This window comes from Gouania willdenowi, chromosome 7, assembly GCF_900634775.1.
Source record: "Gouania willdenowi chromosome 7, fGouWil2.1, whole genome shotgun sequence".
NCBI classification, from domain to species: domain Eukaryota; kingdom Metazoa; phylum Chordata; class Actinopteri; order Blenniiformes; family Gobiesocidae; genus Gouania; species Gouania willdenowi.
In genome coordinates this window covers 29,838,683-29,862,756 of record NC_041050.1, presented here as the reverse complement: position 1 = coordinate 29,862,756, position 24,074 = coordinate 29,838,683, and the positions used below count along the sequence as shown (strand labels likewise).

General features: G+C 40.2%; 1 protein-coding gene across 9 annotated transcripts in view; it reads left to right on the top strand.

The window, feature by feature from the left end:
* The window catches only part of huwe1 (HECT, UBA and WWE domain containing E3 ubiquitin protein ligase 1), a 41,775-nt gene that overhangs the window by 4,279 nt on the left and 13,422 nt on the right, over positions 1-24,074 (top strand). For 4 of the 9 annotated variants that reach the window (XM_028451987.1, XM_028451988.1, XM_028451980.1 and 1 more), the window contains exons 2-58: positions 3,212-3,256; positions 4,323-4,392; positions 5,207-5,305; positions 5,629-5,835; positions 5,974-6,126; positions 6,221-6,283; positions 6,413-6,490; positions 6,570-6,620; positions 6,694-6,862; positions 6,947-7,047; positions 7,184-7,334; positions 7,426-7,553; positions 7,631-7,771; positions 7,857-7,962; positions 8,260-8,367; positions 8,446-8,547; positions 8,639-8,719; positions 8,900-9,006; positions 9,605-9,782; positions 9,862-9,953; positions 10,032-10,252; positions 10,398-10,455; positions 10,540-10,716; positions 11,155-11,400; positions 13,517-13,650; positions 13,727-13,839; positions 13,911-14,090; positions 14,237-14,453; positions 14,536-14,658; positions 14,789-15,026; positions 15,139-15,486; positions 15,770-15,892; positions 15,974-16,069; positions 16,175-16,444; positions 16,677-16,829; positions 16,911-17,038; positions 17,137-17,218; positions 17,629-17,805; positions 17,903-18,454; positions 18,573-18,768; positions 18,876-19,043; positions 19,140-19,288; positions 19,383-19,449; positions 19,746-19,969; positions 20,046-20,257; positions 20,346-20,528; positions 20,915-21,087; positions 21,162-21,301; positions 21,474-21,549; positions 21,755-21,853; positions 21,941-22,068; positions 22,146-22,305; positions 22,693-22,921; positions 23,035-23,213; positions 23,301-23,390; positions 23,520-23,680; positions 23,777-23,819. In XM_028451987.1, the coding sequence (XP_028307788.1) occupies positions 4,348-4,392; positions 5,207-5,305; positions 5,629-5,835; positions 5,974-6,126; positions 6,221-6,283; positions 6,413-6,490; positions 6,570-6,620; positions 6,694-6,862; positions 6,947-7,047; positions 7,184-7,334; positions 7,426-7,553; positions 7,631-7,771; positions 7,857-7,962; positions 8,260-8,367; positions 8,446-8,547; positions 8,639-8,719; positions 8,900-9,006; positions 9,605-9,782; positions 9,862-9,953; positions 10,032-10,252; positions 10,398-10,455; positions 10,540-10,716; positions 11,155-11,400; positions 13,517-13,650; positions 13,727-13,839; positions 13,911-14,090; positions 14,237-14,453; positions 14,536-14,658; positions 14,789-15,026; positions 15,139-15,486; positions 15,770-15,892; positions 15,974-16,069; positions 16,175-16,444; positions 16,677-16,829; positions 16,911-17,038; positions 17,137-17,218; positions 17,629-17,805; positions 17,903-18,454; positions 18,573-18,768; positions 18,876-19,043; positions 19,140-19,288; positions 19,383-19,449; positions 19,746-19,969; positions 20,046-20,257; positions 20,346-20,528; positions 20,915-21,087; positions 21,162-21,301; positions 21,474-21,549; positions 21,755-21,853; positions 21,941-22,068; positions 22,146-22,305; positions 22,693-22,921; positions 23,035-23,213; positions 23,301-23,390; positions 23,520-23,680; positions 23,777-23,819 (8,473 nt within the window). In that variant the 5' untranslated portion in view covers positions 3,212-3,256; positions 4,323-4,347. Of the gene's footprint in view, positions 1-1,819; positions 2,155-3,211; positions 3,257-4,322; positions 4,393-5,206; positions 5,306-5,628; positions 5,836-5,973; positions 6,127-6,220; positions 6,284-6,412; positions 6,491-6,569; positions 6,621-6,693; positions 6,863-6,946; positions 7,048-7,183; positions 7,335-7,425; positions 7,554-7,630; positions 7,772-7,856; positions 7,963-8,259; positions 8,368-8,445; positions 8,548-8,638; positions 8,720-8,899; positions 9,007-9,604; positions 9,783-9,861; positions 9,954-10,031; positions 10,253-10,397; positions 10,456-10,539; positions 10,717-11,154; positions 11,401-13,516; positions 13,651-13,726; positions 13,840-13,910; positions 14,091-14,236; positions 14,454-14,535; positions 14,659-14,788; positions 15,027-15,138; positions 15,487-15,769; positions 15,893-15,973; positions 16,070-16,174; positions 16,445-16,676; positions 16,830-16,910; positions 17,039-17,136; positions 17,219-17,628; positions 17,806-17,902; positions 18,455-18,572; positions 18,769-18,875; positions 19,044-19,139; positions 19,289-19,382; positions 19,450-19,745; positions 19,970-20,045; positions 20,258-20,345; positions 20,529-20,914; positions 21,088-21,161; positions 21,302-21,473; positions 21,550-21,754; positions 21,854-21,940; positions 22,069-22,145; positions 22,306-22,692; positions 22,922-23,034; positions 23,214-23,300; positions 23,391-23,519; positions 23,681-23,776; positions 23,820-24,074 lie in introns of those variants that run through there. The other 5 variants (XM_028451981.1, XM_028451989.1, XM_028451983.1 and 2 more) reach the window with 5 other exon arrangements.

Below are 24,074 nucleotides of genomic sequence, written 5' to 3'. Positions count from 1 at the left end.
TATCAATATTGGAATGGGACATGCCAACATTTTTAATCATATAAAGACAGCATATTGCTCATAAATCAAAGATCATTTGCTGGAAAAAAATGTAAAAGGTTGAAATTGCCACTTGAAAGTTTGCTTTGATCTCCACGGTAAACACTTTTCCATTGATATTGTCAGAACAGTTTCAAGTATTGCACTATGGAGACCTGTAGGCAGATGCATAGAAGTTTTTTTTTGTTCTGTTGGGGTGTTGTTTTGAATAGCTAACGCTCCACTCCAAACTAGACTTTTGCTGTTTTTTTTTTTTTGTTTTTTTTTTGAAAATTTTCGCCGCTAGTTTTACCACGCTCATATTACTGCTTCCTTGGGTAACCAAGTAATAATCAAAGTAAGGGCAGCGGTGCTTCACGAGAAACAGTCTGGGCTGAGCGTAGTGCACCCAAAAGCAAAAGTGAGACACAGCGGCTCCGGTAATTAGGGGATGTCCCAATACAACGTTTCCACTTCCGATATGATACCAATATTGCAGCCTTGCGTATCGGCCGATACCGATATTAGTCTGATACGACATCACCACGAATCATACATACTTTTATTCCTTATTTTGTTGTGTGGAATGTTAAAAATAAGGCTTGATAAGTGATGTTGCTCAAACAGAGAACAATAGTCAACAACAGTAGGTATGAGGAAAAACTGACCCATTTATTATTAACCAATTGGTTACATACATTTTAACCTTCAACACAATATCTACAGTATTCTACAATTAAATTAAATAAATAAAAAATAAATTACAAGACCCTGAAAAATAACCTAAATATATCAAATAAAAAAAAGTTATACTTTTAAAATGCAAACAATTCAAGTTAACTTCAGTTATTTTTTTACTGTCGGTATATGAGAACTGAGGGTGAGGACAAAAACAACACAATATTGTCCACTGCTCAAAGTTATGAGTTCACAGCTCTAGTTTCACTGACTGTGCCCAAAACATATTGATCATTGCTCTTAGTCTTCACTTCATTCAAGAAATAGTGTAAACAAAATAAACATATCAATTTAAGAACAAGAGCAATAATCAGTCATTTAACTAAACTGCTGAAAATATTAACGGTGATTTTAGATGCAGTCCGATAAAATTTGATATTAGTTTTTTTTGGCTGATATCGGACCAATATATCGGATTGGGACACCCTTCCGGTAACACTAAACGATGGGACCGATCATTTGCTTCAACTCTGTTTGGTCAATTTAATCGATGAATTGTTTCATGCCTAATTGACGCATGCTTTTATTTCCATTAATTCAATATAGCACAGTACAGTGGTGCAGGACCTAGTAAAACTAACAACAATAAAAAATTCTCAATGATATCAAGGAGTACAAATTATTTTGGGTGAAAATCATTATCTTTCCTCTTGCTGGATGATCCCTAAAATGTGCTTGACTTTGACAAATATGTCTGAATATGTAGCAAATATCTACAAATCCACTGTTCATATATATATATATATATATATATATATATTTTTTTTTTTTTTTTTTTTTTATAAGTAAATGTGAAATAGACTTTTTTTATTTTTATTTTGTACCTTTTCCTGGTGCCATTTGACAATATGTTAATAAATACTCGTGTACCAGGAAGAAAAAATGAAAAATGTGGCGCATTGTGATTTACACTGTTAAGCTTATGTATTGTGATTGACAGCAAGACAGTGTTTTTGATAATACAACTAAAGGAACCGCATAGAATGTTCAGGCAATGCGCCCCGCTGTGCATCCGCACCATCAGACAGTGGCTCCTCAGTCCCAGCCGTAGATTTTTTATTTGCACACTACCCAGAGAGTCTTGATGACTGTGCCAACAGATAGTGCCTGTGTGCAATGGAAAGACCCACCGACATATACGAGCTGGCGGATGGGTGTAGTTCTGCACCGTTTCGGTAGCCGGTAGTCAATCTTCCCTCAGGAGAACAAAAACACGATCTGTGTCACGTTAGATCAGCCCGACAATGATTCAGCGACTTATTGAAACCCTCTGCTCGTAGGTCAACTAGGAGTAGCTAGCTAGCTAGCCTGCTAACCTGCTAGCTAGCGCGTGTTGAGGCTGTGTAGCTGTGGACGCCGGGGGTCCGGACGTAAACAAAGTGACGAAGACATCGGCAGGTATCTTTCAGTCACTCCCAACACGAGCACCGAGCTCTCGGTGCCATATGCGGTATGATTTTACACGCGGTGGGGAAAGCGCATCAATACGGTAGTGTGCTTTTGATTTTAGGCCTATGCAGCCTCGAACTAAATTAGTCGAAAGTCGGACAGGGCAGCTTAGTAGAACTGAGATGTCTGAAGTGACAGATTCGACCAAAAACAAAACTTGTGGTATGCCTTTTTCTGCCCGAGGATTGTTGTTGAAAGCATTGTGTTGTTCACTTTTAGCATTTGCCATCGTTTTCGGAGTTTGTATTTTAAAGGTAGATCATTTGCTAACGTTACCGGTAGCTCACGGCTAGCTTATCACTTTGGGTTACCACCATCTAGTACCGATCAATTTCGTCTTCATCGTGGATTAAGTGTGTTTGCTCTTAGCCTGCCACAAAATATCGGTTTTGATGTCTCTAGCTGTTGGCTAGCTTGTGAAACTGGATTTTTGGAAAGGTATTGTACAGCTACTGAAGGTGACGTTAGCTTCTCAGCAAATGTAGCTTAACTTTAACCCATCAACGTCGAGTCGCAGTAGTTTATGATTAGTTAACACCGAAACATGTGATCAGTATTTAATTATATGAAGCTTTAATAAAATTTAAAAAAAAAACATTTGGTGTTATAAATAGTGCTATGTATAGATAAAACTTGTGCTACGTTGGTCGTTAGCCACATGCTACTGCGTTGCCCCGGTTTGCTTTGTATTAGTAAAACTTGTAGAAACCCCGAGTAAAATTTAGATTGACATGTTTCAGGCAGTGATCGTGAACAGCCCTAGTTTGTAGGTGCTGCTTTTTAAAAACAACAGAATAAACTATAGCAAGTATTGACAATTATGAGACTTCAAATTATAGCTTTCATTATGTTGTCTTTTTACTTTGCATCTGTTTGTTCTGCATTCAAGTGTTATTGATTGATTGGGGCTATTTCTTATGTCTGCCAAAGTTTCATTTGCAGCACTTTCTGTTGTGCACTTTGCTGAGAAACAAATAGTAATTGTAGCATTTGCTTTCATTTTCAGGTAATGACAGACATGTTGGTGAGTGGGTATTGCCAATTCTTTTCTGTAAGTACACTATCTTGTAAATATTGCTTGTACAGTTTTCACATTTATGTAGGAATGTTCTGCTATAAAAAATATTTTAATATCCTAAAATTAAAGCTGCAGTATGTAGAATCGTGAGGCGCTCCACACTTCCCCCTTCCCTCCTGAAAAATTTCTCAGTCTTGTTGGGAAGGCTTGAACTCTTTGTGATTGTTTTCTCCATAGAGACTAGTAAACAAATGTAGGGACTTTATCTTGTGTTATTGTAGAGTTTTCTGATGTTCTAGAGACATAAAAACACATATCGTTTTCTGCTGTGAGGACAGTAACTAGAGGCTCAGAGGCACTCACCACACAGGCAGCTGCAGTTGAGCCCAGCTGATCAGAACAGACAGACGCCATCCACACTGCAAATAAATTCTGTTTTTTTCTACCTTAGGTAGTTTTTATTAAGCTATTAATTCCGTCTGTTATCACTCTCTCTCTCTGACTTGAGGCAGACGGCACACGGCCTGAAAGCGGGTCGCGCGCAGTCTGCCGCATACCATGTCAGAGGAACCTCTGCGCAGTTAGCCGTCCCTCCTGAACACGTTTGGTCCTTTATTCTGTTGCTTCTCCACTTCTGTCTTCTTTTTTTCTCTTCGTTTGCCTTGTAACCGCTGTGCCAAAAGCCACGTTATAGATTCCAGCTTGAATATAAAGCCATGGGACTGTCCCTACAATCAGATCAAGAACAGGCATTGACTTTTGACGAGCAGCGCGAGCAGCCAATAGTAATGCTTAAAACAGCTCATGGGCTCGCCATGCTGAAGTCCAACGTCACGCTTTTGGATTTATAAAGCTCATTTACAGGACCAGGAGAAGGAGTAAAGATTCTCTGTCCACTCAGAAAGCGTTGGATTACAATATGCAATACAATAAGATGATTATTGATTTTTGACCAAAACAAACCAGAAAAAAAATTACGCACTGTATTGCAGCTTTAAGGCTGTTTATTTAATGTCTGTGTGCATTGTAATGTGATGTAGTACTTTTGTATTGCAATAAATCAGTGCAAACTGGTGATGCATTTGAATTTTATTTACAGGAGTAACAAATAGAGATTATCAAGAATGAAGGTCGACAGAAGTAAATTAAAGAAGACTCCCACGGAGGCTGTGAGTATTTACAATATTTGTATTGCAGTCAAGCTTTTCTGAGCACCAAGTTTTATCAAGCTTAAGATGGGGGACACATCTTTTTTTTTTTTTTTTTTAAAGCAGTGTAAAATTCCCTACTTTAACTCTCACAAATTACATTTAAAGTTTATGATTATGAAGTTGTTACCTTTGTAACAAGGGGATTGTTGGCATTGACTATTTGCCCATATTCCTATTTAATGGTTCAGCTAAATATGGGGGCATTAGAAACACTCTGGCTATCCATTTGCTAATATTGAACAAGCTCCTTTGTCTACTGTAAGTTCCTGCTTACCAATTGTTGTATAAATTTCTTGAAAGAGAATTGTATTTATTAAAGCTTCCTGTGCTCTGGTTGATTGTCAGCTGGAATGCAACTTTTCATTCATTCATTAGCCTTTCTTTAGTCAGGAGAACCACATTGAGATTTTATTTATTCATTTATTTGATAGGGACAAGTGTGAACAATCAACATGTACCACACTACATTTATTGCCAAGGTTAAGGATTAATAATCTTTTTTAAAACTGTGTCCTGGCTGTAGTACATAAAACAAGTTTATAGTGTCAAAATTATACTAAAAAGTTTTTAAAATAAATAACTTTGTTTAAAATGTTTCATGCTAGTATATAGAAGCTGTTCGTTGGTATGAGGTATTATGACAAGATTTTAGAAAGTGCCAACTATTACCATCAGCCGTTGTCTCAAGAGTGCCGTCGTTAATCCAGCAGATGAGCCACATATTCAGCCTGATGTAAGGTTTTTTTTTTTTTTGCTCCTTCTCATCCAACAGCCTGCTGACTGCAGGATACTAATAGAAAAGCTCAAAGCATGCAGCGATGAGCAGCTGTTGGTTGAGCTGCAGCACATCAAGACCTGGAATATTGGCAAGGTATTTTCTTCCTGAATGTTTACTCCATGTTTTTATGCTACACGTCTCCATCTGGATTAGTCAGAATATACTTGTTGTGTAAAATTGTAAATGTCAAAGCAAAACAAAGGTTTGATGTTTAGAATAGTGCAACTAGAACAGCTACTCCGCCCTGGATTTGCAGGTGATTTATTGTAAGATTGAATCCTTCCAGTGAGAGATTTCAACCAAGTATCTAGTAATGTCTTACAAGGTCAAAAACACTTTTGTTTAAAAAGTAAAATGACATTTAAAAAAACTTGGACCTAACTGGAGTCTTATGTGATGTTTTTTTTCCCTATCAGTGTGAGCTTTACCATTGGGTGGATTTGCTGGATCGCTTTGATGGCATTCTGTGCGATGCAGGCCAGACTGTGGAGAACATGTCATGGCTCCTTGTGTGCGACCGTCCAGACAATGTACAGCTCAAAGCCTTGCTTCTGGCAGTGCTCAATTTCACAGCTTTGCTCATTGAGTATAGCTTTTCACGACATCTCTACAGCTCCATAGAGGTGGGCATATTTTCAACACATTAAAGAATAATCTTCAACTCTTTGACATTGCAAACTGTCCCAGAATAATGGTGAAACATGTTTTTATTATGTGAACTTTCCTTTTTCTAATTATTCCTGTTTTTCTTTTTTTAACAGCACTTAACCACCCTGTTAGCATCATGTGATATGCAGGTAGTCCTATCTGTGCTGAACTTGCTTTACGTGTTCAGTAAACGTTCCAACTACATAACAAGACTGGGATCTGACAAAAGAACACCTCTCCTAGCACGTCTTCAACACCTAGCTGAGGTCTTATGATTGTACTTGTTTTACTATTGCAATAATTTTAGCTGTCTTTCAAGAGAATGCCTACATTCTGATCCTATTTGTTCTCTTTTTATAGAGCTGGGGTGGAAAGGAGAATGGCTTTGGTTTAGCTGAATGTTGCAGGGATCTGCCTATGACAGTAAGGATTTACTATACTTCAGTGAAATGTAACTACTTACGTTTTTGTTCCTGTATGCTTTATACAGTAACAGGTCTTAACATTTTGGGACCCACAGAATAAAATGTCTCTATCATTTCTCATGAGCAGAAGTATCCTCCCAGTGCCACCACACTGCACTTTGAGTTTTACGCTGATCCTGGCCCTGAAGTCAAAGTAGAGAGAAAGGTACGACCCTTTCTATGCCATTAAAAAAAAAAAAGATTTTGCTATTTAAATTTGTCAAACTTGACTTGTATTTCTTTAGCAGACAAGTAGTAACACACTGCACTACATTCACATCGAGCAGCTTGACAAGGTACGGTCAGATTAGAATGTTTTCATGTTCAGCTTATCTGTTTCGGGGTTGTTAACTTGTGTTTTTTCCGCAGATTTCCGAGAGCCCATCTGAGATCATGGAGTCGCTGACTGTGATGTACACCATCCCCAAAGACAAGCAGACACTTCTGTTCACACACATTCGACTGGCTCATGGCTTCTCAAATCACAAGAAGAGGTTACAAGCAGTGCAGGCCAGACTGCATGCAATCTCTATTTTAGGTAAGTAGAACGCTAAACATCTCAGAAAGTCACAAGGATTGGCATCCTCTTCTTTTTTTTTAATATTGTATTATTTATTTGCAGTGTATTCAAATGCACTCCAAGAGTCAGCCAACAGTATTTTGTATAATGGACTGATTGAGGAGCTGGTAGATGTCTTGCAGATTACCGACAAACAGCTTGTGGTAAGAAAGTTGGTTATTTATCCTTACTGTCTCTTTTTCTTTAGACCACACCTGTGTGGTTATTTTGGACAGATGTTATGTCTTGAGTACAGATATTGTCTTTTTATTTCAAGTGCTGTGTTGTGTCATTTCTCAGGACATCAAGGCAGCATCTTTGCGCACTTTAACATCGATTGTCCACCTCGAGAGGACACCCAAGCTTTCAAACATCATTGACTCTACTGGTACTGCCTCCTACCATGGCTTCTTGCCTGTGTTGGTGCGCAACTGTATTCAGGCAATGATTGGTGAGAATAATCAACACTTTTTTCCCAGACTAGTTAATCTACTGTAATGATAACAAATTCAAAGTTTTACCTTTGAATTTCTGTTGTTCAGATCCTCTAATGGAGCCCTATCCACACCAGTTTGCCACAGCACTCTTCTCATTCCTATATCACCTGGCTAGCTACGATGCTGGAGGAGAAGCCCTTGTCTCTTGTGGCATGATGGAAGCACTCCTTAAGGTATATATTTATTGTGTATGTGTTTTTTGTTGATGTGATTTTCTGTTCATTAAAAGTAATAAATATAAACTTGATAGGTGATCAAGTTCTTGGGAGATGAGCAGGATCAGATCACCTTTGTGACCCGTGCTGTACGGGTGGTGGACCTCATCACTAACCTCGACATGGCTGCCTTTCAGTCCCACAGCGGCCTTACCATTTTCATCTCTAGGCTAGAGGTGGGTTAAACATTATTACATCTGTCTCTGACATGCCTTTGAATAGTGGAGTCTCTAAAAATCCCTTATCTAATTATTTGTGTAGCATGAAGTGGACCTGTCGAGGAAAGAGTGCCCTTTTGTCATCAAGCCAAAGATTCAGAGGCCCAGTGCAGCTGTGGAGTCTGAAGACATGGACACAGACATGGAGAGTAAGTCTTAAGAATGATATTCAGACACTTCCTTTCGGTAGCCTTCAGTTATATTTAAAATTAGTGATGAAAAGAACCCTGAAGTTCAGTAACAGTTAAAAAGATTTTAAAAATTTAACTGGCATTTTTTTCAGGCATGCCAAAAGTTTTACTAAACATTCAAACACCTTAAAATAGTTTTGGGTATAATGAGAAGCCCTTTAGACTGGAGGTTGTATTTCTTAGCTTGTTTTTTTATGGTATTATCAAGTTGCTGGATCTTCTTGCTTTTATTAACATAACATTCCAAATTGTCAGTGTCAGAAGTTGCCATGGAAAGTAGCCCTGGACCATCAACATCCTCTGGTTCGAGACCAGAAGCAGAACACCGTGCACAGGGTAGCACTGTCAACACATCACGTGCAGGTACTGAGAAAAGCAACACTTTAAAAAACAAGTTCAGAGACACAGTTAATACTCACTCACTATAAAACATGTCTACAGGTATGCAGTGCATCCCCCAAAGGGCCGCTCTTTTAAAGTCCATGCTGAATTTCCTAAAGAAAGCCATCCAAGACCCTGCCTTTTCTGATGGCATTCGCCATGGTAAGTTGACACATTTATATTTTGAGGTTTAGGCATATTAAGGTTTATATTTTAAGGTTTATGCTGATTTTTTTAAATTGTTATTCTACAGTAATGGATGGGTCCTTACCTACCTCACTCAAGCACATTATTAGTAATGCAGAATATTATGGCCCATCACTCTTCCTCTTAGGTAAGTACAATAAATATGCTTTTACATCCCAAATAGTTGTCAATTAAAATAAAAATGCAAAGGTTGTAAAATATTAGGCTGTAATTTTGGAAGATATTAGTTTCACCTTGTGCTACAAACTATTGACAGAAACTTTAAATCTGGTTGAATTAAATCCCTTTCTGCTTCTTGTATTTGCAGCGACAGAGGTGGTCACCGTGTTTGTGTTTCAGGAGCCATCCTTACTTTCCTCCCTGCAGGATAACGGCCTCACTGATGTCATGTTACATGCCCTCCTCATCAAAGACGTAAGTTGTTAGTGGTGTTCATCAGGACCATGTGTTAGTAGCCACCTTTGGATCTGTCGTCACACACTTCTCTGGTGGCATTTTCTTCCTCTGAATCACTAGCATGCGATTACTGTGCTCCTGCTCCTCCCATGTAATAAACTACTAGTCCTATTTTCTACTTGCCAAAAGCATTGACCTACAGAACACTTTTTGCTATCTCGCACAAGTTACCTTGGCATCATCTATTTTTGATGAGCACCGTGAGATGGCTTATTATTGTGATTGGCACTGTATAAAATGTAATGGAAGTTAAACTGAGTTCACGGGTTACCTTGTGTGTATGCCACATTCAGCTGAAAATGGCTACTGCCCTTTAATTCTGCCACAAGCTTTAAAAATACTCAGGAAAGTACATTTGAAGGTTCTTGTTGTTTTTTAAAAACAGATTTTAAGGTTTTTTTAAACCAACTTTGAATTTGGAGGTTGTTTGAGAGCTATGTTTGGCTTTATAATCACCAACATGACACAAAATCACAAAAAATGAGTTGACAGGTTTGTCATTTTGGCACAGATCACTGATTAGGATTGATCCTGATCATTTATTCTTTTTTACAAGGTTCCTGCAACTCGTGAAGTGCTGGGTTCCCTCCCCAATGTGTTTAGTGCCCTCTGCCTGAATGCAAGAGGCCTACACTCGTTTGTTCAGTGCCAGCCATTCGAGCGTCTCTTCAAAGTGCTTTTGTCTCCTGACTATTTGCCTGCCATGCGACGGCGCCGCAGTTCGGATCCTTTGGGTGTGTTGCGTTTTTTATTTATTGTCTTTTAAAATCTATCCTTAGCTATCCATAAATAAGTAACATAATTTAATTTTAGGTGACACTGCATCCAATTTGGGTAGTGCTGTTGATGAGCTCATGAGGCACCAACCTACTTTGAAGACGGATGCTACGACTGCCATTATAAAGGTAGAACTACTCTTTATCTATTTATTTATTCCGGTTTGCTGGAGTGTTTTTGGGGTTAAAAGAAATTATCCGTTTCAGTTGCTGGAAGAGATCTGTAACTTGGGTCGAGCTCCTGAGTACATCTGCCAGAAACCTTCAATTCAGAAAGCAGACGGCACCGTTGCAGTGCCACCAGCACGTTCCAGCCACGTTGCAGAAGAAGCATCAAGTGAGGACGAAGAGGAGGAAGAGGCCCTTCATACATTCAGCCAACAGCAGGGAGAAGCAGAGAGCAACAGACAGTCAGTGCCACTTGAACTGTATGATGCTGAGTTCATAACGATATAGAACAGATCTGAACCTCTTCATAAACATTAATGTTTGAAGTCGGTTGACCCCATCAAACATTAGTTTGGTTGTTGACATTTGTGCATTTTGTGTGTGTGTGTGTGTGTGTGTTTATAGGGTGGTTGGCACCGAGGAGCGGATACCCATTCCTCTTATGGACTACATTTTAAATGTGGTAAGTTTTAATTATCAATTGTGTAGCTTTCTCAAAGCTTGTCTTTATATTTGACTGACACATTACCTCTTTTTTATTTTCTAGATGAAATTTGTAGAATCCATTTTAAGCAACAACACCACAGACGATCATTGTCAAGAGTTTGTCAATCAGAAAGGATTACTGCCTCTGGTCTCCATTCTTGGTCTGCCCAACCTGCCCATTGACTTTCCCACTTCAGCCGCCTGCCAAGCAGTGGCTGGCGTCTGCAAGTCCATATTGGTAAGCACAGGAAGAAAAGTCAAAATAAGCTGCTACCATATAATCCAGTAAATAGTTTACTACTTTTTGCATTTGAAATTGAGGATCCATTAGTACATGCATGTATTTTAAAGCCCACTGCACCATATAGCAAATACTGTAAAAATGCAAGACTCGTGCCCCAAGGTATTCTGATTAGTGAGCTCATTTGATTGATTGGCACCTATTTTAGCCAATTGTTTGATTTAAATACAAACCAAACTATTTTGAAGCATCCTAACATTTGGTCATTTGCTTTATTTGGCGGAGCAACTCAACTGTGTGTTTTTCCATAAACATTGCAAATTTTGTGGAAAGTGACCTATGTACCGTTGTGAGACTAACCTGGAAAAAACAGAGTTGTATTAACTTTTCTCGAATTGATTGAAATAATTTTCTCCCTCAAATGCTTCTACACAGACTCTTTCACATGAGCCCAAGGTCCTGCAGGAAGGTCTGTGCCAACTGGACAATATTTTGACCTCTCTAGAGCCTCTTCATCGGCCTATTGAGGTCCCTGGTGGATCTGTGCTGCTCAGAGAACTGGCTAATGCGGGCCACGTCACCGATGCCACATTGTCAGCACGTGCTACTCCACTGCTACATGCTCTCACTGCAGCACATGCCTACATCCTCATGTTTGTTCATACCTGCAGAGTGGGACAGGTAAATTTAAATGGTGTCTTAAAGAAATTTACCTCCAGATGTTTGTATTACTTAAAAAATACATATATTTGCAAAAATCACCGCATATCTATACTATAATTCAAGGGAGGTCTGTGTGGATGTGAGCGAGTGTGTGTGTGTGGAGAAAATATCTCCCCGACGCGATGCCAGTTCGACCTGAAACTCGCTCGATGGGTTCCAAATACCCCGAGTGTGTGTGTCTGTTATTTTGGAGTAATTTGGTCATTTCAAAATGTTAATTTTAATTTTATTTCACTTCTGGATGGCCCCGAAATGAAACCTATTCAACTTTTGACCTCAGGGTGTGAGGGGGCGCTAGACGGACCTCACCCGGAAGTTGTATAACGGACCACCATTTAGTCCGGTTACAGTCTGTGTCACGACACACGTCCGTAGCGTGGTAGTGAGCTGCCGTGGACTTCTCTTTTGAGGAAACATACTTTTTACTGTTCCTTTTTTGGTGATAATGTTTCAAAACGTTTATTGTCATGTTAGTTTGACCTTTCGCTATTTTGACCGGACAGAGCTCACCCGAAAGTTATTGATGGCAATGGCTGCTGTGTTGAAAGCTGCACATTTTTTCGCGGTGCGTGTGTGTGAGAACCAACGGAGGAGATTAGAGTCTCACACACACACACACTGATCAGGTGGGCTTCACTATCGATCACCGTCTACGTGACATGCGTGCAGGTATGTGAGTGTTGAGTGAATAACGGACCACAATTTAGTCCGGTTACAGTCTGTGTCATGACACTCGTCCATAGGGTGGTATTGACTGTAGTGTTATGCTCTGAGTCAGATCTAAGTGTTTACATGTTACAGAGTGAAGGTCACCTGATTACTGCAGTTTCTCTCACGACACACCTGCCACTACGTCTAACTACTGACATTAGAGAAGTTTAGTGAAAGTTAGGCAGGTACACGTGGATGGACTGGTGCGCATGAATTTAGAATGGATTCCCCCCCCAACACACACCAAACAACAAAAATATGAAAATGACTCAAAATACACAAAACTAAATATTTAAACAAAAAATACACAAAACTACACTAAAAAAAGATACTAAATGACTCCAGAATCACACTACAATTGCAACAAAAAACAATAATTATACAAAAAATGCGCAAATGACGTAGAACAAAAAACTAAACATTTATACAGGAAGTACACAAAACGACAACAGAAATGCACAAAAATATGCAAAAGGCTCCAAAAACACAAAATGACTTCAAAAAACATATATTACAGAAAAATACACCAAACAACAACAAAAATATGAAAATGACTCAATATACACAAAACTCAATATTTATACTAAAAATACACTAAAATGACAACAGAAATGCACAAAACTACATAAAAAAATACACAAAATGACTCCAGAATAACACTACAATGGCAAAACAAAAAATGTAAAAAAAAAACAACACATTCATCATGCGCATGTCTCATAGAATTAAACCAGGGAAATTGCACACGTTATTTTACTTTGCACCTGCAAATATACCCCTTAATAATGCTACAGAGTATATTATTATGCCCGTAATTGACAACTCTCCTTAAGCGCCCACTATATGAATGCATACTTCCGACGAGCACTGTACGAGTTGGACTAAATACTAAAAACATTTACATATATCATTAGTATTATGGTATAAATATGATTGTAAATTGATAGTTTTACACTAGGTAATAACAGCTTTCTTAATGCTTTGTCTTTTCTCTGTTAAGTGATTTTTATTCTTAAAAATAAATGCATTAGAATTATTTTGTTCAATTATATTTTTTTGCTCCCAAAACTGCTAGAAATTATTTGGACATTGTCACTGTGAAGGATTCATTGATGATTTTATGTTTTAATGGTTTTTATTAAGTTGTATGGAATTTCATATCTACAAAGTTTAAATTTGTACATATATATAAAATAATAACAATGTGCAAATTAATAAAAAATCTATTATGTTGATAAGGAAAGCCATTTCTGCAAATAATAACTTCATTTTGTTTTTGTTAAACATTTTAGGTGTTGGTTTGTTTTTATCAAATGAATATATTATATAGAAATGCCACTATTATGTATTTTTCAATGAACAGAGTGAGATCAGAGCCATCTCAGTGAACCAGTGGGGCTCCCAGCTAGGCTTAAGTGTTCTCAACAAGCTCAGTCAGCTCTACTGCTCTCTGGTGTGGGAGAGCACCGTATTGTTGTCCCTCTGCACTCCCTACAGGTGAGCTTCTTTTGGTTGCTTTTTATTGTTGGCATTTATATCTTACTTAATAGCCCTTTGTATATGTGCCCTGTAGTCTGCCACCAGGATGCGAGTTTGGTCAGGCAGACATGCAGAAACTGGTACCCAAAGAGGAGAAGCCATCTGGTAGCGCTGCAGCAACCCCGGCTTCAGGCTCCAGGAGGACTGGTACTGTATTAGCCTAATGTTGATCCCATTCAGTGAAACTCTGTAACTTATAGCTCATGTCCCATCAACAGAATCTGACGCAGTGTCTGTAGATTCCTCTGCTACTGGTCTTTTGGAAGGAATGGGTTTAGATGGAGACACACTGGCTCCTATGGAGACAGATGAACCTTCTGCAACAGACCCCAAGGCCAAGTCTAAACTAACCCCAGCAATGGCCACTCGCATCAAACAAATAAAACCTCTTCTCTCAGGTGAGATAATTTCAATAGTTTTGTGATATTTTTTAAGCTACTCAAGGCAGATGAGTGGGACAAAATTTAAATGTTGAATACGTACTGGTCTATTGAAAAATGATCGCTACACTGTGATTCATAAAAGTGTTGCCTCTTCTTTGCAGCTTCATCTCGATTAGGCAGAGCGTTGGCAGAGCTTTTTGGGCTACTGGTTAAACTCTGTGTGGGTTCTCCAGTCCGCCAGCGCCGCTCCCACCACGCTACAAGCACTAGCACTACCCCGACGCCTGCTGCCCGGGCAACAGCTTCAGCCCTCACCAAGCTCCTCACCAAGGGTCTGAGCTGGCAGCCACCACCCTACACACCCACCCCTCGTTTTAGGTAAAGATGGACCTCTCTCACCACTGGTACTGGTAATTAAAAGTTGTGACATTGTGGTATTTATAATTGCTTTGTTTGGCAGGCTCACATTTTTCATCTGCTCTGTGGGCTTTACCTCACCAATGCTGTTTGATGAGAGAAAGTACCCCTATCACCTCATGCTGCAAAAGTTCTTTTGCTCTGGTGGACACGATGCCTTATTTGAGTAAGTCCTATAATGCTGACAAGTAATAAGTTGAAATTTTGTTTACAAATTCCTATTTAAATTTATGTGAAGCTTTGTGTTCCACAGTGATTATAATAATCATTGGTCATTAATGTTCATTTTCTTGCAGAACATTTAACTGGGCCCTGACAATGGGTGGGAAGGTGCCTGTGTCTGAGGGTCTAGAGCACTTAGATCTACCAGATGGAACTGGGGAGTTTCTAGACGCCTGGTTAATGCTGGTGGAGAAGATGGTTAATCCAAGCACTGTGCTGGACTCACCCCACTCCTTACCAGCTAAAATGCCTGGAATCACACCGACAATGCCCCAGTTCAGTGCTCTGCGTTTCTTGATAGTCACACAAAAGGTAATGTTTTTTTGGGGGTTTTTTTCAAGCAGTTTGTCAGAATTAAGAGTAAACAAACTTCCAATACATGTATGTTTGTAGACTTCTGTAACATTGTTTTTCGTTCTTCAAGGCTGCTTTTAACTGCATCCGCAGTCTGTGGAACAGGAAGCCACTGAAGGTGTATGGTGGCCGAATGGCTGAATCCATGCTAGCGATCCTCTGCCACATCCTCAGAGGAGAGCCAGTCATTCAGGAGCGCCTGGCTAAGGATAAAGAGGGGACGGTTCGCCCAGAAGAGGAAGTGGCCCCCTCGGGTACTCTCGTTCCTACTGCAGCACCGGGATCATCTGCAACAAGTGGAGAGACGCCACCAGTCAGTGGAACACCTGCCGCAGTGCCAGTAGCAGGAACTGCTGAGGATTCTTCAAATTCTACTCCTCGCCTTGAACCACCTGTTAACCCAGCCCAGCTTACACAGGTGTTTTCTCTTTTTAATTGCGTATTTTTTTTTTTTTTTAATACAGCTTGTTACACAATGGTAGAATATATATTCCTGCAACACAATATATCTGATTGGAGCTGTTAAAGTTGATTTAACTATTTTGCCTTAGCTTATTTAGTACTTTAAGCCTGCTTTGCTCCCAAAGCATTGTTTTAAAAGCACATGTTTATACTAAACCTACATTGGGTTACTCCAGAACACTCCGTGAATTATGTTTAGAAATGTATTATGTTTTGTACCTTTTTTTTGTGTGATTTAGCTGATGGACATGGGCTTCTCCAGAGAACATGCCCTTGAGGCTCTGCTGAACACCAGCACCATGGAGCAAGCTACTGAATACCTACTTACACATCCTCCTCCACTTCTTGGTGGAGCAGTAAGAGTAAGGCTTTATTGATAGAAGTGTATAGATGAAATACTGATGATTTAAAACAGCTGACACTTGCTCTTTTGAATTGTTCAGGACTTGACTATGTCTGAGGAAGACCAAATGATGAGGGCCATTGCCATGTCCCTTGGACAAGAAGTGAGCATGGAGCAGCGCTCTGACTCTCCTGAGGTGTGTTATTGAGTTAAATTAAATGTGACCAAGAGAAATGTGATTAATCAAAAGATATTCACGTCACTCAAGTAGCCCCTGACATTATTCCGTTGTCTGCTTCAGGAAGTGGCCCGTCGGCGTGAGGAGGAGGACAGGAGAGCCAGAGAACGGGCAGAGGAGGAGGAGGCTCGTTGTTTAGAGCGTTTCATGGAGGCTGAGCCTCTGAATCCCCAGGAACTGCATACGTTCACTGACTCCATGCTGCCTGGTTGCTTTCATCTACTAGATGAACTGCCCGACACTGTGTACCGACTGTGCGACTTGCTTATGACTGCCATTAAGAGAAGTGGGCCAGAGTACAGAGACCTCATCCTTGGCCAAGTTGTCCACCAGGTCAGTATTAAAATATTTTTCTTTTAAATGTGTGGTTTTCTGGTCGATCAATTACATTCATCATTTGCACAAGTATTACATCAAAATAAATGAAGGTACAAGTAATCTAACTTTAACTTTCATTGCATAACTGTTATTAGCTCAATTATTCTTGATTAGGAATGCTTACTGATATGATTTTTGTGAGTTTGCAAACCCAAACAAGTGTTAAGTGCGTGCTTGTTGTGGCTAGGTGTGGGAAGCAGCAGACGTGCTTATCAAGGCAGCAGAGCCCCTAACCACCAGTGACACCAAGACTGTTTCAGAGTGGACCAGACAGATGGCTACACTACCCCAGGCCTCGAAGTTAGCTACAAGGATCCTGCTGCTCACATTGCTGTTTGAGGTGACATAAACTATGCTTTAGGCTTTCAGCTGAAACTCTGAAAAAGGCAAATAACACCTCAACATTTGTTTTCTGTATTAGGAATTGAAGTTGTTGGGTGCGAGAGTGGTGGAAAACAGTGGCATTTTGGATCTACTGATTAAGCTCCTTGAGGTAGTGCAACCATGTCTGCAAGCAGCCAAAGAACACAAAGACATTCAAACACCAAAGTGAGTGTTTTCGCAATGCCACCATTTACCTTCTTAAATCACACCAATTTTCTGTTAGTTTGAATTTTGTAATCATTTAAAAATCTGATTTTTCCCAGATGGATCACTCCAGTCCTGTTGATCATTGACTTCTATGAGAAGATGGCTGTCTCCTCAAAGCGCAGGGAGCAAATGAGCAAGGTAGCAATCAAGAACGCACTAAGTAGATTAAAGTTAAGGTTGAATTGTAAACTGACTTCACTTATACAGGGCTTGTCACTCCACTTAGAGTATTCTCTAAGCTCTATACACTTTTAACCACGTTCCCACTTGAGATGCTGAGTAAGGTGTGAATTGCTCTGACACACTGAGCCACTTGCTGCCCAAAACAGTTAGTTATGCAATCAGTGACCACAGTGGTTTTTGTCTGGCTTTTTTCTTTTTTTTTCAAAGTGTACAGCAATAACAAAATTACATCAACAAATGGCACAAAAGTGAAAACACTTTCAAATTTTTTTTATAATGGCTTCAGTATCTCACATTAGCTCATAGATTTTGGTGGTAAAGCTAAATATTTACTAGTGATTAAATATTTTTCTCCTTGCCTGTAGTACCTGCAGCCTAATGGAAATAACTGGAGATGGTTTGATGATCGTTCCGGCCGCTGGTGCAGTTACAGTGCATCTAACAACAGCACCATTGACTCAGCTTGGCGGGCTGGGGAAAGCAGTGTTCGTTTCACAGCTGGGCGGCGGAGATACACTGTGCAGTTCAACACCATGGTTCAGGTAGACACTTGTTTTGACTTAAGTCTTTACGAACACCTGTCGTTTAGTCCATTTTTTTTTTTTTTTTTTTTTAAAAACATCTTTTTTGATCACACAGGTCAATGAGGAGACTGGGAATAGGAGGCCAGTAATGTTGACCGTCCAGCGAGTGCCTCGTGTCCCAAAACCTTCCAAGGCTGGTAGTGTCACTGACACTGAGAGAGAAGACTTAGACAGGGCCAAAGTTGAAGAAACCCAGACTGAAGGAGACTCTGGAGCAGCAATAGAAATGACGGCTTCAAAAGATGATTCTAATCAAGTGAAGGAAACTCCTTCCTGCCGATCTTCTTCACTGGAGTCCGACTGCTCTCAGAAAGCTGACATTGTGGTACAAGGTCTGACAGACGACATGACCACAGTTCTGATTCGGGCCTGTGTCAGCATGATCAGTGTTCCTGTGGACCCCGACACTCTTCATGCCACACTGCGTCTGTGTTTACGCCTTACCCGCAATCACAACTATGCAATGATGTTTGCTGAGTTGAAGAGCACTCGAATGATTCTGGGACTGACGCAGAGCTCTGGCTTCAATGGCTTCACTCCCCTTGTAACTCTACTATTCAGACATATCATTGAAGATCCGGCCACACTTCGACACACTATGGAGAAGGTTAGAGCATATGGAATTTAAAATATACAAGATTTTTTGCTCCGTTTAAACTTTGTTCTAATGCAACATCATCAGTTCTGTAGACCTAATCAGTTTTTAATGTGTTTTTTTGCCACAGGTGGTGAGATCAGCAGTGACCAGTGGAGCCGGTAGCACCACCTCTGGAGTCGTCTCGGGTAGTCTTGGATCCAGAGAAATCAACTACATCCTTCGTGTCCTGGGTCCTGCTGCTTGCCGCAACCCTGAATGCTTTGCTGAAACTGCAAGCAATTGCGTTCGAATCGCTCTACCTGCACCGCGTGGAGCTGGAACAAGTGAGTGCGAAGCATAGATCCTGTAGAACTTTTAAATAGGCAGAGATGACAGGTTTTCGGATCCCTCTTATCATCCAAGTATTAAATCTAAAATATTTTTTCTGCAGCCTCAGATGATGAGTTTGAGAACCTTCGAATCAAAGGTCCTAATGCTGTACAGCTGGTGAAGACTACTCCTCTGAAACTGTCTCCGTTACCTTCCATACCTGATACTATCAAAGAAGTTATCTATGACATGCTCAATGCTTTGGCTGCCTACCACGCTCCTGAAGAACGTAAGAGATTTGCACATTTCAAAAATCATATTCATTGTAACTTTTTTCTTTGCTTTGTCTGTAGTTATTTCAACATATTTTTTGTGTTTGTTACAGCCGAACGTCCAGAAGAACGTGCTGCCACTGTGATCGGTGGGCAGGACCTTTGTCAGATTTTGCAGGACGTAGGGGACGATGTTTACCAGCAGTATCGACTCACGCGGCAGGGCAGTGACTTTGATTCACAGTCTGCTTTCCACATCAATGTAGGTCTAAACACAGTAACATGTTCCTTATTTAAATTCAGATTAAATACTTGCCTTTTTTTTATGTTTTGAGAATATTATCTTTTTCTTCCAGACACAAGTGTTTGCAGCAGATGGAGCGGTTGCTGAGTCTTCGCAGTCTGGCACACCACAAGGAGATGGTGAGAGAGAGGTTTTGCTAAACAGAAAAAATACTTGGCTAACTTTACATCCACATTTTAGGTCACCATATTGTGTAAAAGTTGTGAATCTGGTATCATTGTTTTAATTAAATCTATTTGTATAGAACTGTGTAGTATTGCAAAATATGAAGTTTCTAATGTTGATTGCGGTTTGAAATTGATTTATCATGCAACCCTTTTCATTGCAAAAAATTACAGCTTTACAGTGAGAAATTTATTCTGGCTCTTTAAGCCCACCACACCTTTGTGTCTCATAACATCTCAAATTTCCTCAGCCTCAACACCAGAGGAGATGCGAGAAGAGAAGAAAGAACAAGAGGGAGAGAAGAGTACAAATTCAGATGAGAGTAAAGCAGCTAAAGTAAAGGCTAGCAAGCCTTTGATGCCTACCTCTACCATCTTGAGACTACTGGCTGAGTTGGTGCGCTCCTATGTTGGCATTGCCACTCTAATTGCCTCATATTGCTACACCGCAGGGCAGTCAGAGCTTATTAAGGAGGTAAGTTTTTTTCTTTTAAGGGGAATATCTGTTTTTTGGATGTTCATTTATTTTACCCCTGCTCTTGCTCTCACAGGACTGCAGCGTTCTGGCCTTTGTGCTTGATCACTTGCTACCACACACACAAAACGCAGAGGACAAGGACACACCAGCCTTAGCACGTCTCTTCCTAGCCAGCCTTGCTGCTGCTGGTACTGGCACCGATGCTCAGGTGGCTCTTGTGAATGAGGTGAAAGCTGCTCTTAGCCGAGCACTTGCAATGGCTGAAGGTGTTGAAAAACATGCAAGGTAAAATACAATTGGACAAGAAAAAAAAAAAATATTGTTGCTTTTCTATCCTGTAAATTTCTAATGCTATTCTTGCGTTATTTTACAGGCTACAAGCAGTGATGTGCATCATCAGCACCATCATGGAGTCATGTCCCTCCACGTCCAGTTTTTACAGCACAGCTGCAGCTAAGACTCAACATAATGGCATGAACAACATCATAAGGCTCTTTCTTAAAAAGGGATTGGTCAATGACTTGGCTCGTGTGCCTCACAGCTTGGACTTGTCTAGGTATAATATTTTTATTTATCAGTTTCATTTGGTGTTTGAAGAACCATTCTGGAGTTTGATCAATATTTCCTTATTGATCTTAATCCAGTCCAGAAATGTATATATGTTATCCATATCTTCCTTAAACTAAATTAACAAATTAAAGGCTTGCTGTTTAGTAGCTTTATTTGATGTGCTAAATTTCTCAGAATGAATGTTACTTACTTTGCAAGCTGAAGAGCTGCTTTCAGGAAATTGCAATGGTAGTTATATGGTTTAGATATTAAATACTAGTAATTACAACAGTGTTGTTATAGTTGGGAAAGCTGTGTTTTTTTTTATTGTTTACTATTTAATGTTTGAAAAAGTACAAACAAAAAATGTTTTTGTCTTTCTTTGTGCTTTAGTCCCAACATGGCTAACACAGTCAATGCTGCCCTGAAACCTCTGGAGACTCTGTCACGCATCGTTAACCAGCCCAGCAGTCTTTTTGGTGGCAAAGGTGGCTCTAGCAAAAACAAGACAGAACATGACACTGTGGGCACTGCCAGGGACAGCAACAGCAGCACACAGGACCAAGGTATCTCCACTAGACAGATGAGTTACTTTACATTCAGGACATAACTTTTGCTGATGAGGGGGCATTTGTTTCAGGAGAGTCTGGTGAGGCAGAGCCAGTGGATGGAACCCATAGGGTGCAGGGAACAGACAGTGACCTGATGGATGGCGAGACAGAAGGAGACACAGTGGTCATTGCTGGGCAACCAGAGGTTCTCAGCACACAAGCAATGCAGGTAATGAAGTGTTTCACAGAAGGCGTGGAATTTGTCATCTCATTCAAATATTTGTGAAAAGACATCACTTTGATTTGAGCTTGAGCCTGCTTTGTTTTTTGATACTACTATATGTATGTGGCACACGTAAGGTCAGTCCTAAAATGGAATGCATGTTTTTATGTTAATTTAGGTGGAGAATGAACTGGTGGATTTAATCGACGAGCTCTTGGAGAGAGATGCTGGCACTCTCAATAACACCATCATCGGTAAGAAAAGATCTTAGCCTCTTATGTACAATAGTTTCATTTTTTAATGTTAAAATGCTCATTTTAAAGGGTGATCTTAAAAATGACTGGCAAATCAAAGTGAGACATTTCTTAATATTGTGGTGATTTGAAAATATACATGACAAACTTGTTGTATTTTTCTGTGACCTTAAAGGAGTTATATAATTTTGCTGTTATGTTGCAGTGGGACCTACAGGGGAGGATGAATCGCAAGAGGATGTGTTGATGGATGAGGCTCCCTCCAATATCAGCCAAGCATCCACTCTCCAGGCCAACCGTGAAGGTGAGGCTCTGCTACATTTGAATGATTGGCTTCACAGTTACTGGTGTTTAAGATGTCCACTGAACATTTGTGTGTGTCTTTTTTCAGACTCAATGAACATTTTAGAACCAGAGGATGAGGAGCACACACAAGAGGAAGATTCTAGCGGCAGCAATGATGACGAAGACAGCCAGGATGAGGAGGAGGAAGAGGAAGAGGAGGAGGAGGAGGACCAGGTAATGAACAATTGCAGACAAAGCTTGTGGGACGTGTCCGTCTTTTAAGAGATTAATGACTTCTGCTGTTGTCAAAGGATGATGAGGAGGGAGATGAGGACGATGACGACGAAGGTTCAGAGATGGAATTGGACGAAGACTTCCCCGACATCAATGCTGCACCGCACATCCGCTTTGAAAGATTTGACAGAGATGATGACCTCATCATTGAGTTCGATAACATGTTCTCCAACAACAGTAAGCTGACATTATACGCTTTTCAATTATCTGTCTCAATTCTCAGATTTATGACTTTATTTGAGTTATTCCATGAACTAGATTAATAGTTTGATTAAAAAAAATTGTGATACCTTTTTAGTTTGGATCTTTCCAGTATTTATGAAACAAGTAGCTTGTTTTGATTTACGAGACATTATTTTATGCCCAATAATACGATAGATATTAAGATGTAGTAACATTCATTTTTATACACTGAAAAGTTGCACCGGAGATTGATGCCTCTCTTAAAGCTTTTTCAATTTAACTAAATCTATTACTTCAAATATCGAAGCTCAATCTACTTTTTTTCTTTTGCTCGGTCCCCCCCTAATGTCGGTTTGCTGTTTTCTGTTATTCTTCCATCAGCTGACATCCCTCCCTCCCCAGGCAACATCCCCAGCTCCCACCCACTGATGGTCCGCCATGCTGACCACGGTTCCCTCACCCTAGGTGTGGCGGGCACCAGCAGCCGGCTGGCGCAGGGCATGGGACGCAGCCAGCGGACACTGCGTCAGCTCACTGCAAACAGTGGGCACACCATCCACGTGCACTACCCTGGAAACCGCCAGCCCAACCCTCCTCTCATCTTGCAAAGGTGTGACCATGTTTTAAAGTGTTGAGCAACACTTTGGATTTGAAACATGTTACATTTGCTACATTCCTAGTATGATTTAAATAAAAATGTCTTGTTACAAATAATTTCTATAGATTGTTGGGCCCCAGTGCAGCAGCAGACATTTTGCAGCTCTCCAGCTCGTTGCCTCTTCAGTCTCGTGGTCGTGCTCGCCTATTGGTTGGAAATGAGGATGTGCACATAATTGCTCGGTCTGATGATGAGTTGTTGGATGACTTCTTCCATGAGCAAAGCAGTACTGGAGGGCAAGCAGGTAAACATTGTGGTTTGTTAATGAAACTGATTATTGGTTTATTTTATTTATTTTAATATTTACATATTATTCTTTCTGTTCTTTTAGGCACTCTCTCTAGTATTCCCACCGCCCTAACTAGATGGACAGATGAGTGTAAAGTGCTGGATGCAGAGAGTATGCACGACTGTGTTGCAGGTAAATCTTAATTACTTTTTATGGATTGAAGGCAAAACATGGGTTTAAACCATTGGATTTAAAGTGATTATATTTTTGATTAGTTGATGATGATAGCCAAAGATAAAAAAGTGCTATATTTTCCATTAGTGGTGAAGATTCCCATCTTGCAACATCTGGAGAGTTTACGTGATGAGGAACTGCAAGAGCGAAGGGAAAAGAGGAGGAAACAGCTGGCAGAGGAGGAGGAGTCAAAGCAGAATGAACGACGGGCCTCTGGTGCAGAACAAGCCAGGGAGCAGAGCCTACAGGTATTCCAGTAATGTGCCGTTGTTGGTCGTAAAAGAGGGAGGAAATGAATTGCATGTTATTTGAAAGTGTCTTATTTTATCTTCCTTTTTTGACAGGGTTCTGGATTGGGAGTAATCAATGGTGCGGATAACACTCCAGGTATTGATGACTTAAAATATGTATTTATTTTTTTAAACCAGTTTTTGTCTCATCAGACGCAAACTGCTCAATGAAGGCACCTAACGGCAAGCAACTAGTTTGATGTGCGTGCTAGGGGATGAGGTAGTAGTTTGTATAGTTTTAGGATCACACCAGATCTGGGAGATAACTATACAGTCTACTGTCTTTCCTTTGGCAGCGCGATACCAGCCTGAAATCTTGACATTGCAAAGAAGCTGTTGGAGTGAATCAAAT